The following is a 15,770-nucleotide window of genomic DNA, read 5'->3' as shown; positions in this document are numbered from 1 at the left end:
GCCCCGTGCCAGAGTTCAGGACATCATCACGCGAGAAGAAAGGGAGTGGGAGGGAGAAGATCTTGTTCCAGTGGTGATCCTGTTGGTACTTTGGAACCAGCAACATTTTAGGATGAGGGAAAAGCTCCTACTAAGGGCGTAGGAGCAGCCAGTGGCTAAATTAAAGAGTATTAATTCAATGATCAGTGAATTACTGCCAAGCTCTGAGCAAACTAGGATAGAATAAATAAGGACTAGGGGCAGGAGTAGACGATTCAGCCCCTCAAGTCAGTTCTGTAATTCAATAAAACTGGCTGAACTCATCTCGGCCTCAATTCCACTTTCCTACCCCTTCTCCGTAACCCTGGAACCTACTACTAATTAAAAGCCTATCCATCTCCTCCTTAAATTTACTCAGTGTTCCCGCATCCAACTGCCATTGAATTCCACAGAGTTATGACCTTTTGAGAGAAGTAGTTTATCTTCATCTCTGTTTTAAGTCTGCTATCCCTTATGATAAAACTATAACCTCTTGTTCTAGATTGCCCCACAGGAGTATGCATTGGCTGTGCATCTACTTTGTTAATACCTTTTATCATTATCTGTACGTCGACGGTATCTCTTATTTTTCTAAACTCCACAGAGTATAGGCCTAAACTGCTCAATCTCCCTTGATAAGGCATTACATCCTTGCTCAAATAACGTACTATTTCCCAAAACCTTGAATAGTTGCAGCAACAGTTTCTTACTTTACATTCCATTCCTTTTGCGAGAAATGACAAAATTCTATTTGATTGCCTTATTACCAGTTTACTGAACTCATGCATGAGGATACCAAAATCCCCCTGCACCGAAGCACTCTGAAGTCTCCCTCCGTTAGATCATAAGCTGTTTTTTCTTTTTTCCAACCAAAATGGATAACATCACAATTATCTACATTAATCACCATCTGCCACATTTTGGGCCAACACCGAACCTTTCCATAACCTGTTGTTAATTTCTTACTTTCCTCTTTGCAATTTACTGTCCCACTTATTTTAGTGTCATCTGTAAATGTGGCTATAGTGTTTTCTATCTCTCTATCCAAGTTGTTATAGTATCCAAGATTGTATAGTTGGAGTCCAAGACAAAACCTTGTAACACCTCACTATTACATCTTGCCAAGCAGAAAAAGACCCATTTTACCCAAGTCTCTGCCTTGTGTCAGGTAGCTAGTCTTCTATCCAAGCTAATAAATTCCCCCAACCCCATGTGATCTTTCTCACCTTAAGAAATGCCTTCCTGAAGTTCAGATATAGTACATCTATGGGATTACCATTTTCTACTCATAATATCTTTACAAAACTGTTGAACATGATTTACCTTTCAGGAAACCAAGCTGACTCTGATGGATTGCATTTTGATATTTCACCTCATCACTGAGCTGCATTCCTTTTAATTTTGATTTTTAAATTTTCCAAACAACTGAACTCTCTCTCTTCCCCCTACTTAATTTGAAACCCTACTGACAACCCTAGGTATGTTATTCACTGGTCTGGTCCCAGCATGAGTGTGGTGAAGACCTCTCCAATCACAAAGCACCCTTCTTCCCAGTATTGGTGCCAATATCCATGAAATCGAGCACATTTCTCTCAAAGTTTACTTCTTTAATCTTATTGACCCTAAGCCCATGGCTCAGGTAGTAATCTTGAGTTTACATTTTTGGACCTGATTTTTAATTTGGCTCCTAGCTGCTCATATCTCTCAGAATTACCTCTTTCCTTGTTCAATCTATATCACTGCGACTTACGTGGATCACCACAACTGAATCTTGACTCTCCCACTCAAAGTTTCTTTGTAGCCCAAATGAGATATCCAAACCCTCGTACCAGGCAGGCAACACAACCTACAGGACTCTAGATCCTGGTTGCAGAGAACAATGTGTAGGCCCCTAACTACATTATCCCCAATTACTTTCTCCCATGTTAATGGCTCCTTATATCATGCTGCTGTGGTCTGTTTGCTCATCATCCCTTGAAACCCTGCTCTTGTTCACAGAAGGACCAAGGTGTGTTGGACCAGGATTGAGGCTCCTACAAGCCTACCTCCTGGATCGGTCCATGTACCTCACAGTCACACCCTCCTGTCCCTGACCAGTGGCCAAATTGAAGCTAGTTAATCTAAGGGGTGTGACTGCCTCCTGAAAATTGGCATGCAGATAATCCCATCCCCGCCCCCCAATGTGTTGCAGCATCTGGAACTTGGATTCCAGCTCATCAACTGTAATGCTCAAGCACCCAACACTTAATACAGAAGTGTTCACGAACCACAGTGGGTTGCACTAGCTCCTACATCATGCCAGTACATCACAAGGTCAAGGCTTTTCTTTCCCCACAAAGATTACTTGTGGAGAAGTAGGGGCACACAGGTACCAGTTCTGGGGAAAGAGGTAGCTGCACCATGGGAACTCTCTTCATTTGAACCATGTGAGTTCCAAGGTCCTGGCAAGTTGAATAACGGCACCTGGGCAGCATGGTGGCACAATGGTTAGCACTGCTGCCTCACAGCTCCAGGAGCCTGGGTTCAATTCCTGGCTTGGGTTGCTGTCTCTGAGGAGTTTGCATGTTCTCCCCTTGTCTGTGTGTGTTGCCTCCAGGTACTGCTGTTTCCTCCCACAATCCAAAGGTGTGCAAGTTATGTGTATTGGCCATGTTAAATTGCCCCTTTGTGTCCCAGGATACACCAGTTGGAGGGATTAGTGGGGTAGATATGTGGGTTTACGGGATGGCACTTAGGTGGGATTGTTATTGGTGCAGACTTGATGGGCTGATCGGCCTTCTTCTGCATGGCAGGTTTTCTGTGGGTTTCTATGATAATTATTGATGTTGACGGTGCTTTAAACTAAGTAGTGGGGTTAAAGGTTCACCTTAGGGGAGATTTAGAAATTCAGAGAAGTTACAAGTCAGTGGCAGGATAAGTAATGCAGGTGGTGGCAGTTAGAATATGACTGGAAGGGTGGTCCTTAAAACATGATCAGAGTAAGGGAAAAATGGCTCTAAACTAACAGAGGGAAAGGAGATTTCTGGAGAAGGGAGACGTAATGATTTGCAGGTAAAATTTGAAACAGTTGGAAAGTATAATGATGTGTTAAATACAAAAAGTCATGTGTGATAGGAAACGTTAGATGGTTTAATGTATTGTTGCACCAGAGAGTAAGGTCCATGCATAGATTATTGACATAAAATCAAATTTAAATTCTGTTTGCCTGAATGTGCAGAATATCAGAATATCCATAATAAGGGAGATAAAATGTCACACATAGTGATAAATGGATCTGATCATCATTACAGAAACATGGTTACACGGTGACCTAGGTTATGTAACCATATACTATATTGAAAATACAGGCAAAACAGAAATTGATTAAGGATAGCTCTGATAATGAAGGGTTTTACAAGGACATCAGGGAGAAATATGGTGACTCCAAAATTCAGGAATTAAAATCAGTCCAGTTTAGGAGTGGCAAGGACCCAGAAAATTCTGGCGGGTGTATTTTATTTTCTCCTTCCTGGAGTTTACCATTTGACAGAACATTAAACAAGAATCAATGGAATTGTAACAAAAGCATTGTATTCATTGTGCAAAATCCTATCTTCATATTGACTGCACCAGTCAAGTTGGCAAAGGTGATCAGGAAGATTAATTTTTATAGAATGCTTTCTTGACTGTTTCCTGTGACATATGTTGTGCAATCAACTATGGTAAAGCTACTTTGGGTAGAGCATCAAGCAGTGAAAGAAGGTTTATTAGGATTATTAAAAGGAAAAGACCCTGAGACCAATAGTGATCATCATACGATTAAAGTCCACATTCAGTTTGAAATGACAGACTCCAATTACAAACGGGAATCATAAATTGAAATGAGACAATTCCATTGGTATAAGGGTGAGCTGACTATTGACAGTTGGGAAATGGACTTAAAGCTGTAGCATTTAATTAAAGTTTGTGATAAACATCTCAACAGTATTCAATAAAAATACACTCTGCAGCAAAACAAAAACTCTCAGGAAGAGATCCATCCATGGCTTAAGAGAGTGTTCAAGTATAGCATGAGATTAAAAGAGTCTTAGTTGGAAAAAGCAGTAAAAGCTGAAGTTTTGGAGTGAAGTTTGAGAAACAAACAAATGGCCACCAAAAAGGAAAAAAAAGTATATATGAGTAAACTAGCCAAGAATGTAGAAATAAATTTGAGAGATATTACCAGCATATGAAAAAGAAGATAATAGAACATAAGAACATAAGAAACATAAGAAATAGGAGCCGGAGTAGGCCATCTAGCCCTTCGAGCCTGCCCCGCCATTCAATAAGATAACGGCTGATCTGTCGTGGCTCAGTTCCACTTTCCCGCCCTCTCCCCATAACCCTTAATCCCCTCTCTTGTCAAAAACCCATCAACCCGCGTCTTAAAAATATTTAGCGAGGCAGCCTCCACGACTTCAACGGGCAGAGAATTCCAGAGATTCACCACCCTTTGAGTGAAGAAGTTCCTCCTCAACTCCATTCTAAACCGCCGCCCCCCCCCCCCCCCCTCCATCTTGAGGCTGTGCCCCCTAGTCCTACTGTCTTTTTTGAGCGGGAAGAGTCTCTCCACCGCTATCCTATCCATCCCATTCATCATCTTATACGTCTCAATGAGATCTCCCCTCATTCTTCTAAACTCTAACGAGTACAAGCCTTGTTTATTCAGCCTCTCCTCATAGCTCAACCCCCTCAACTCCGGTATCAGCCTAGTAAACCTCCTCTGCACTCCCTCCAAGGCCAAAATATCTTTGCGCAGGTGTGGCGCCCAAAACTGCACACAGTACTCCAGCTGCAGCAAGACCTCCCTACTCTTATATTCAATCCCCCTCGCTATGAAGGCCAGCATCTAATGTAATGTCTGTTCTGAAAGTCAGAGTTAGGAAAAATTATCATGCAGAATAAATAAATTGGCATTGGTCATATATTGGACACAGGTGAAGTCAAAAGTTACAAGGAAAAAGGTTAGTCAGGGGATAATAAGAGTGAGGAGATTAAGATAATTAATATAGACAGAGAATATGTAGTGAAGAAACTCGAGGGAATAAATCCAACAAATCCCTTGCTCTGATGGCCTGCATCGTGTGGTTCTACATAGCTGCAGGGACACTGGCTATTTGACTGCCTAAATTTCCTGAGATTTTGAAAGGACCACAGCAGTTAATAAATGTAACATTGCTGGAAAGGAAGGGGGTGGTGAGAAATCACGAAACTACAGATGAGTTAGCCTAACATCAGTCATCACGAAAATGCTGGAATCGAACATTAAAAAGTGCACGTCGAAAATATAGTATGATTAGAGCAAATCAACATGGTTTTTGGGAAGGGAAATTGTACTTGACAGGTTTGATTGAATTTCTTGAAGGTATAGTTAGGCTAGACAAAGGAAAACAAGTAGATGTTGTATACTGGGATTTACAGAAAGCATTTTATTTGGCACTACACAAAAAACTATCAGGAAAGATAAGAATTCATGAAGTTGAGTGCGATATATTGGCAGGTACAGAAGATTGGTTAACGTGTAGATTGCAGAAAATAGGGATCAGTTTAATATTTTCAAATCTGCATTCTGTGACTATTGAATGCCACAATGATCAATGCTGACATCCTATTATCTTAGACAAAGATGCAGTAATCGATTTAAGTTTAGAGTTAGGTGGAATACAACCTCTGAAGAAAACACAGAGGCTGCAAAAATATGTAGACAGTTACGTGACTGGGCAATAAGATAGCAGGAGTATAATGCGGAAAAGTCAAAGCTTCTGCTTTGGTTGTAACAATAGAAAAGCAAGATATTGTTAAAAGACTTGAAACTTGTGAATATTGACATTCAACAATACATTTGTGTTATCATAGAAGTATGACAAAAAGCTAACATGCAGGTACTGTCGCTGTGCTGGAAGGCTTGGCTAGGGGAGCAGCAAGTTCTGGAGCACAAGTCTTCAGTACTATTGCCAGAATATTATCAGGGTCCATTGCCTTTGCAGTATCCAGTGCCTCCAAACTTGTCTTGATATCACGTGAGCTGAATCGAATTAGCTGAAGACTGGTATCTGAGATGCTGGAGACCATTGGAGGAAGCCGAGGTGGATCATCCATTCGGCACTTCTCACTGAAGATTGCTGCAAATGCTTCAGCCTTATCTTTTCATTTTATGTGCTTGGCTCCTCCATAATTGAGGATTGGGATATTGGTGAAGCCTTCTCCTCCAGTGAATTGTTTAACTGTCCACCACCAGTCACGCCTGGATGTGGGAGGATTGCAGATTTGGATCTGATCGGTTGGTTGTGGGATTTCTCAGCTCTGTCTATCACTTGCCGTTTTTTGCCATTTGGCATGCAAGATGTCCTGTTTAGTAGTGTCACCAGGTTGACACCTCATTTTTAGATATGTCTGGTGCTGCTCCTGTCATGCCTCCTGTATTCTCATTGAATTCCCTGGCTTGATGGTCATGGTTGAGTGAGGGATATGCCAGGCCATGATGTTGCAGATTGTACAGGAGTACAGTGCTGCCTTTAGCGCCTCATGGATGCCCAGTCTTGAGTTGCCAGATCGGTTCTAAATCTGCCCCACTTAGCACATTGATAGTGCCATACAACATAATGGAGTTTATTCTCAATGTGAAGCCGGGATTTCGTCTCCACAGGACTGAATGGTGGTCACTCTTATTGATACTGTCATGAACAGATGCGTCTGCAGCCAGCAGATTGTTAAGGATGAAGTAAAATATGTTTTTCGCTCTTGTTAGTTGCTTCACTGCCGTAAGAAGATTCCCATTATATCCTCGAAGGCCTGATCAATAGTGCTGCTGCACGCTACTCTTGGTGCTGGATATTGAAATCCGACACCCCAAATACATTTTGCACCCTTGCCACCCTCAGTGCTTCCTCCAAGTGTTGTTCAACACGGAATGCTGATTTATGCACCAAAGGAGGATAGTAAGTGGTAATTAGTAAGAGGTTTCCTTGCCCACGTTTAACTTGAAACCCTGAGACTGGGGTCCAGAGTCAATGTTAAGGACTCCCAGGGCAACTACCTTCTGACTGTATACCACTGTGCCGCCACCTCTGTTGGGTCTGTCCTGCTGGTGGAACAGGACGTTTCACAAAGACGGTACTGGTGGAGACTAGGGTGTTATCTGTAAGGTATGAGAATGATTATGTCAGGCTGTTGCTTGACTCGCCTGTGAGACAGCTCTCCCAATTTTGGCACTAGCCCCCAGATGTTAGTAAGGAAGACTTTGCAGGGTCAACAGAGCCAGTTTCATTTCCTTGTTTGAGACTTTGCAGTGATTGACACAACTGAGTGGCTTGCTCAGCCATCTGAGAGGGTAGTTAAGAGCCAACCACATCGCAATAAATGTTGTGAAAGCCAACAATTCTCACATCCCATAAACAAACAAATAAAGGAAGTTAGATTCTAGAGGTCATTTGTCTGTGAAACATGCACTGACCGTGCAGCGTACACTAGTAATGCCTCGGAACCAGGGTTTCTTTGGAGTCTTTAAGTTTACTTTGTGTATTGAGTTTCTTTTTATTGTTTCATTTTTGGGCTGTAAGCATCACTAGCAAGTACAGAATATTTTGCCAATGCCCAATTGACCATAAAAAGATTCCCATTAAATACCCTGCTGAAAAAGTAGATCAGAAGCCAGACCTTCTGTAACAAGATTACTCCCCACTACTTGTTCACCGTCCCCAAGGTCAGGAGTTTTTATTTATTCATAGGATGTGGGCATCACTGGAGAGATGGTAATTTATTGCTCATCCCTAATTGACCTTGAGGAGGTGGACGTGAGCTGCCTTCTTGAGTCACTAAGTTTTATGTGGTTATAGGTACATCCAAAGTGATGCTAAAGAGGCAATTGCAGCATTTTGACTCAGCAACAGTGAAACAACGGTGATATATTTCCAAGTCCGGATAGTGAGAGGCTTAAAAGGAACTTTGAGGTCGAGCCCTGATGTGTCAGCTGTATTTAACCTTTCAGATGATCATGGGTTTAAAAATACTGTTTAACCATCCTTGGTGAGTTCCTGCACTATTTTGTGAATGGTTCACACAGCTGCCATTGTGCATCAGTGGTAGAGGGAATTAATGTATCTGGATAAGGTGTCAATCAAGCGGTCTGCTTTGTCATGGATGGTGTCAAGCTCATCGAGTATTGAAGATGCACTTGTCCAGACAAGTGGAGTGTATTCCATCAGAGGCCTGACTTGTACTTGTAGATAGTGGACAAGCCATAGGGAATCAGGAGGTTAGTTACTTGCTGCAAGGTTCCTAGCCTTTGAGTTGCTCTTGCTACCACAGTACTTATCTGGTTGTTCCAGTTCTGCTCAATAGTAACTCTCCCAGCACTCCCCAAGGATGTTGATAACATAGAAATACCTTTGAATGTTAAGGGCTGATGCTTAAATTCTCTCTTTTTGGAAATTGTCTTTACCTGACACTTGTGTTGTATGGATGCTACTTCCCACTTGTCAGTGCAAGCCTGGATGTTGTTCAGATCTTGCTGAACTTGGACAAGGACTACTTCAGCATCTGAGGAGTTGTGAATGTGCTGAACATTGTGAAATCATCAGTGAACATCCCCACTTCTGATGTTATGGCAGGACACTGATGAAGCACCTGAACGTGCACTTTGGACGCTACCATGAGGAACTCCTTGTACTGGAACTGAGTTGACTGACATCTAATAAACAGCCAACATCATTTGTGCTAGTTATGAATCCAAACAGTTCCTGTTGACTCCAGTTTTGCTAGGGCTCCTTGATGGGACAGGTGATGTGGTCAAAAGCTGCCTTGATGCCAAGGGCAGTCAATCTCACCTTGTTGTGTGGCATGGTACCTTTAAGACAATGGTCACATGATCACACTATGACATCATCAAGGCCTCCACAGGCTACTGACAGTTGGGGATGGGAGTCTACCTAATGCATACTAATGACAAAGTCTCCTGCTATTTTTATCAAATCTTGTGGACCAATTGGATCGGACTGATCTCTGCATCACTCCAGCCACAGACAACACAATATATCTCGTCTCCAGAATTTGGATGTTTTGTTCATGTTTCAAGTGAGGTTGTACTGAGGTTGAGAGCAGAGTGATACTGACTGAACTCAACGTGAACATGTTCAGCTTATTGCTAAACATGTGCCACCTGACATCACTGTTGATGACCCCTGGTATCCCTTTGCTGATGACTGAGAGTAGACTAATAGAGTGATAATTTAGCCAAGTTGGATTAGTCTTGCTTTTGGTGTATAGGACATATTGGACAAATTTCCACGTTTCCAAGCAGATGCCAGTGTTAGACCTGTACTGGAAGAGTTTAGAAGAGGTGAATCATATTTTGTAGCCAATGCTTTCTGAACTGTTGCTGGAATATCATCATAGCCCATAGCCGTTATAGTATTCAGTGCCTTGAACAGTTTCTTGACATCACATGAGGTGAATTTAATTGGCTGAAGACTGGTATCTGTGATGCTGGAGACATTGAGGAGGACAAGTTAGATTTCCCACTCAGCACTCCTAGTTGAAAATTGTTTTAATTGATGTAGTCTTATCTTTTGCATTGTTTGCAGTGATCTTCCATCATTAGGATGAAAATATTTGTGGATGGTCCTCCTCCAGCAACTTGTTTATGTTTCCAACACTATTGACAACTTGGTATGGGATGTCTACAGAGCTTAAATCGGTTCCTTTCATTGTGTGGTCGCTTGCTGGTTGTGTTGTAAGGTTTGCAAATTTTATTCTGCTACAACTTCATCAGGTTGACACCTCATTTTTATGAATGCCTGGCATTGCTCTTTGTGCACCCTCTTGCACTCTTTATTGAACCAGGCATGATCGTCTGGCTTGATCTTAATGTTGGAGTTGGGGATATGACAGGCCATGAAGATGCACATTGTGCTTGACCACAATTCTGCTGCTGATGATGATGGCCCACACTGCTTCATGGTTTCCCAATCTTGAGTTGCTAAATCTATTTGAAATCGATTCCATTTAGCATGGTGATAGTTCCGCAGAACAGGGAAGGGTATCCTCAAGGCAGGACCATATCTCACGAAGGACTGTGATGTGGTCATTCCTAATGATGCTGTCATAGACAGATACATCTGTGTCAGGCTGCTTGGTGCAGATTAGATTAAGATTAAGCATTAAGATTGGATTAGATTAAGCATGTTTTTTTTCCCCTCTTGCTGGTTCCCTCACCACCTTCAGCGAACAAAGTCTAACAGATGGAATACTTTCCATTTGCCTGAGTGAGTGAAGTTCAAATAATGCTCAAAACCCAACACCATCTGGGAATAAACAGCCCATTGGATCGGCACTCCTCTCACTATCTTAAACATTCGCTCCTTCCATCATCAACATGCAGTAGCAGTCATATATACCACCTGCAAGATTAATTGTAGCAGCTCACCAATGCTCCTTCAGTAACACCTTGCAATCCTGTGCCCTCTGCCAACTAAGTGGAAGAGAGTAGTAGGTGCATGAGAACATGCAAGTTATTCTCCAAATAACTGTTGTTGGAGCTGCATTCAACCAGGCATATGAACAGTATTCCATTAACTACTGACTTGTGTCTTGTAAATGGTAGACAGCCTTTGGTGAGTCAGAATGTGAGTTACTTGCCACAAAATTCCTAGCCTTTTAACTTCTCCCGTCACATTAGTTTGCACTTGGGTTAGTGCTGTTCAGTTCCTGGTCAAAGATAAGCCCCAGGATGTTGACTAGAGGATTCAGCAATGGTAATGCCACTGAATGTCAAGGAAATAGATTGCATTCCTTCACAGTCATTAGGTAACAATTCCAGCACTGTGCGTGTACTGACTGCAGTTCACCACAGCCTTCTCAGAGGCAATTAGGGATGGGCAATAAATGCTGATTTGGCCAGCAGCACCTGCATCCCATGAACAATTAAAAAAAGTGCTGGTTTGCTGTCTTGAAGCTCAGAGTCCATGTGGTGAAGATTCTTCCAGTTTGCTGTTAGCTCGTGAGTTTCAGAATTTTCACACAGTGCTGATGAAGAATGACAATATTGTTGACTGGAGCACTTTCTATTTATATAGCCCCTTTAATATATTAAATTTAAAAAGATTTTCACAGGAACATCATGAACTAAATTTTGATACTAAGGCACTAAAAGAGATATTCTGATCAATATCCAAAAGCTTGGTCAAAGAAAAGGTTTTTAAGGAAAATCCATAAAAAAGAAAGGGAGACAGACTTCTTAGGGAAGCAAGCAACAGAGGAAGTATTGTACAGTGTTTATGTAACTTCTTGGTATCACAAGAAATAGAAGTAGGAGTAGGCTACAAGGCCGTTTAAGCCTGCCCCAACATTCAATGTGATCATGGCTGTTCTAAGCCAACCTCAACTCCTTTTCTGTGCCATTTCCCCATTGCACTTTAATCCTTGATCAACCAAATATTTATCCAACTCTGCTTTGAATAATTCTAATGATCCAGCCTCCACCACCCTTTTAGAGCAGAGATTTCCAGAGATTCACCATTTTCTGCAAGAAGAAATTTCTACACGCCTCAGTTCTAAATGACTGGCCCTTTATCTTGTTCAAAATTCCCCTATTGAAAACATCTCACCTTTGATCCTGTCAAACCACCTCAGGGTCCTTTATGTTTGAATAAGATCACCCCTCACTCTTTTAAACTCTCAAAGAATACTGACCCAGACTATTTAGCCTCTCTTGATAGAACAGCTCTCTTATCCCAGTAATTAGTCAGGTGAATCTCCTTTTCAACCTTCAGTATCTTATGTACATGTACACAGAGTTTCTCTCTTTACTTTGTACCATCTCTCCATGCTCTTCCTGCCAAAACGAATCACCTCACAATTCTTTGCATTCAATTTCATCCAGCACTTTACTGCCCAATCCACAAATATGATTGTCCTTATGAAGTTCAAGGCTATCTTCATCGCAGCTGACACTCCCATTCTTTGTGTCATCTGCAGATTTTGATATGACGCCTTGCACACCACTGTCTTGGTGATTAACATAAATCAGGAAGAGCAAGAGTCCCAGCACTGGCCCCTGGAATTTCCACGACAAACCTGCCTCCATTCTGAGAAACAATATTTAGCACCACTCTCTTTCCTGCCACCAGCCAATTACTTACTTATCCAAATGCCTACTTTCCATGAGCTGAAATTTTCCTGGAAAGCTTGTTGTGTAGCAAATCTTTGTGTATCGAATGTCTTTTGGAAAGCACATACACCACAATGACAGCATTTCCCTTATCAACTTTTTCTGTTATGTTTTCAAAAGACTTCAGCAAATAGAGGTTTGAGTTAATTAAAAAGTACCAATATTGGTTTTTGGCAAAGCAGATCCTATCTGACGGATCTCATTGAATTTTTTGGTGAAGTATTAATTGTTTGATAAGGGAATACAGTGGAGATGTCAATGTGGACATTAAACAAATAATTATCCAAATATCAGGTAGTATGCTGCTTAACAAAAATGCAATAGGATGGCTGGTGTTAGCCTGGGTGAAAGATTTGTCTAAGAACTGAAGACAGCATGTTATGCTGGGTAGTTGCTTCTCACCCTGGGTGATGATAGCCAGCAGTATATAGCAAAGCTCAGTGTTCAAAATACTGCTTTTAACTCAGATATGGCAGACAGTGAGGGTGATATCAACTGCAGGAGGGCATCAATAGGTAAATGGCATGGACGGACATTTAGTCGATGGCATGAAACGTAGAGAGCTTTGAGACAATATATTGTGCCAGAAGGGATAGGGTGAGGCAATATAGACTAAATGGCACAGTACTGAAATGTGTTCATGGGTCCAGGTAACTGAGGGTTCATGGAGGTGGATCTTTAAAGACATCATATTGAGAAATTAGTTAGAAAAGCATATGAGATTTTGACTTCATAAATCAAGGTATTGGGTGCAAAAACTATGCGAAACATTCATAAAACTCCAATGTGACCACAACTAGAGTCTTGTATCCAGTTTGTATCCTCACAGATTTGGAGAGGTGGTGCAGATGAGATTTATCAGAAAGGTTTTGCTGGAGCATCTGCAATTGCTCTCCCTGGAACAAAGGAGACTGAACGGACATTTGACAGACTTGTACCAGATTATGACAGGTTTACATGATTGACGAAAAAGTGTTGCTAAAGCAGCTATCAAGTTAAGGGGACTGACAAGTGAGCATTTGGGTAAAAGATAAGGGGGACAATATGAGGAGTAAACAGCTGGGGTTGGCATGAGGCCCCAGAAAGCACCCACAAGTCCCGTGTTGTCGCATGGTGACAATTTGGGATGAGTAGAGTCACTGGCTTCATTTTGGACTGGATAAGGCCATGGAGACACACAATCACCTTGCTGATGGAGCAGAGAGTAGGTAGGGCTTCAGGTTGCCAGTGAGCAGCAGAGAAAGTCATTGTTTTTATTCTCACTTCGCAACATGGGTCAGATAAATAAATCTGGCTAGATTAGGGGGAATTAAAGTGGAAGTGGAGGAAATGAATCCTTTCGATTTCCCTCAACTTTTCAAACTGCAGAATCCTAGAGACCACCTAAGAGCATAAGGGAATCCAAATATTCTCAAAGTTGACATATCTTTTTTGGCACAAAAAGCTGCAAACACAGAAATCAAATGTAAGCAAGCACTTTCTAACTATGTCTATGCATATATTAAGAATTAGCAGGAAACATATAATCAGAAATAAATTGCCAGCACCATGGTCCACTCACATTAACTCCTGGCAAAGTCACCCTGCCATGGCTGCTTAATATTTACCCCTGGAAATAGTATCCTCTTTAGTGGTGGGTATTCTGGTAATAATTAAAAAGTTACCTGATTCACAGAATTTTAAATTGTATCTTTTGAAAATTTTAATGGGTGAAAGCGTGGTGGGAAGCTGATTCTCATGTTGGACATATCTCTATTCCTCACATAGATAATAATGTCTCATTGTGATATTCATGCACACTCTCTCACCCACTTTCATCCCTCACTCTCATATCTTTCTTTCTCACACACACACCTGCCCTCTCCCTCACGTGCACATCCCCTTACTCTCATATATACTCACCTCTCTCCAAGGCCTCTCTGCTACATCTCCATGCCACTGCCAAGCCCTCTGCACTCTGCTCTCACTTGTCGCCATCAAATTTTGCCTTGCTCTTGCCCGCAGGCTCTTCTGCCACAACAATAAAATGGAATAAATGAAGTGCCCAATCAGAGAAGAACAACTTCACTCCATGGAGAGATCAGCTGACTAGCCTATCAGCATCCAGTGCTCCAAGAGGCGCTGCTCTATTTGGCCCATTTTGTTGCTGTAATTATTATCAAAATTGATCAGTTGCTCCTTACGAAACTATGTTTGTCAATCCCATGGTGACTGTCATCTCTGCAGACACTCTGGAAGTCCATCATGAACCCACAGTTTGTAACCCTTGATGTAAATGTTGTGATGGGTTTGGATATCGGCATGGTAAGGAGGGACAATGTGTGGTTGTGCTGCTTTGGAGAAGGAAGAGAACAAGAATGTTCCTTAGAAACTAGAATTGTCTATTCCAAATTTCTACCCAGATTTTTGTGCAATAACTTCTATAAACTCCTTTTACAGGTACTTGAAAGGAAGGATTTGAATGCCGGACAATCAAGCTGACCATCACTTCCAGATCTGACAGATCCTCTTGATTCACCAACACCCGAATATCATCAGCTTTTCAATGTGAAAGGAGATATGTTGGTTTGCTCTGTCTGTGGGAAAAGGTTACAAGCACCAATGTGAATGTAAAAGAATGGAGATACAAGCACCCAAGTGAGACTAGGAGAGCTTTCCAGTTCACCAAATTTAACCAGCTTTCATCAGTTCCACAACCTAAAACAAATCACATTATTTATAACAAGGAGACAAAAGTTCCATTGTGATCATCCAACCTGGAGAGTCACAAGGTTAACATGGAGAAACCGTGGAAGTGTGGGGACTGTGGGAAGGGATTCAATTACCCATCTCAGCTTGAGATTCATCAGCGTAGTCACACCGGGGAAAGACCATTCAGTTGCTCGCAATGTGGGAAAGCTTTCAGGGAATCATCCAATCTGCAGAAACACCAGCAACTTCACACTGGGGAGAAGCCGTTTACTTGTTCCATGTGTGAGAAGGGATTTACTCAGTCCTCTCATCTGCTGACACACCAACGAATGCATACTGGGGAGAGGCCATACAGTTGCTCTCACTGTATGAAGACATTTACCCGTTCATCCAACCTTCTGAAACACCAGCGTGTTCACACTGGGGAGAGGCCATTCACTTGCTGTGTTTGTCGGAAGGGATTCAGTCAGTCTTCTAACCTACTGACACACCAGCGGGTTCACACTGGGGAGAAGCCATTTACCTGCTCTGTGTGTGGGAAGGGATTCTCTCAGTCCTTCCATCTGCTGACACATCAGCGAGTTCATACCAAGGAGAGACCTTTCAAGTGCTCTGACTGTGTGAAAAGCTTTGCTCGCTTATCCAACCTGAAGACGCACCAGCGAGTTCACACTGGGGAGAGGCCATTCACTTGTTCGCTGTGTGGGAAGGGATTTACCCAGTCATCCAACCTATTAAAACACCAACAAATCCATAAGTGAAAGCAGGGATTGGACTTTGTTGTTGTGGTTGCTATTAATTACAATCAAAAAAGGACTGAACCATGTTAATTTTGTCATTTATATTTTGTGTCTGCAGATATCAATAACCCCTGTGA

General features: G+C 42.0%; 1 protein-coding gene across 2 annotated transcripts in view; it reads left to right on the top strand.

Moving 5' to 3' along the window:
* LOC145348126 (uncharacterized) overlaps nt 1-15,770 on the top strand; it is a 16,090-nt gene extending 320 nt beyond the window's left edge. For both annotated transcript variants that reach the window (XM_080196272.1, XM_080196273.1), the window contains exon 2: nt 14,642-15,770. In XM_080196272.1, the coding sequence (XP_080052398.1) occupies nt 14,980-15,654 (675 nt within the window). In that variant the 5' untranslated portion in view covers nt 14,642-14,979 and the 3' untranslated portion in view covers nt 15,655-15,770. The remainder of the gene's footprint in view (nt 1-14,641) is intronic.

Source organism: Carcharhinus amblyrhynchos, chromosome 9, assembly GCF_965287045.1.
Source record: "Carcharhinus amblyrhynchos chromosome 9, sCarAmb.v2.hapA, whole genome shotgun sequence".
Classification (NCBI taxonomy): Eukaryota; Metazoa; Chordata; class Chondrichthyes; order Carcharhiniformes; family Carcharhinidae; genus Carcharhinus; species Carcharhinus amblyrhynchos.
Note: the sequence above shows the minus strand (reverse complement) of the source record. Positions and strands in the feature narration are given on the sequence as shown.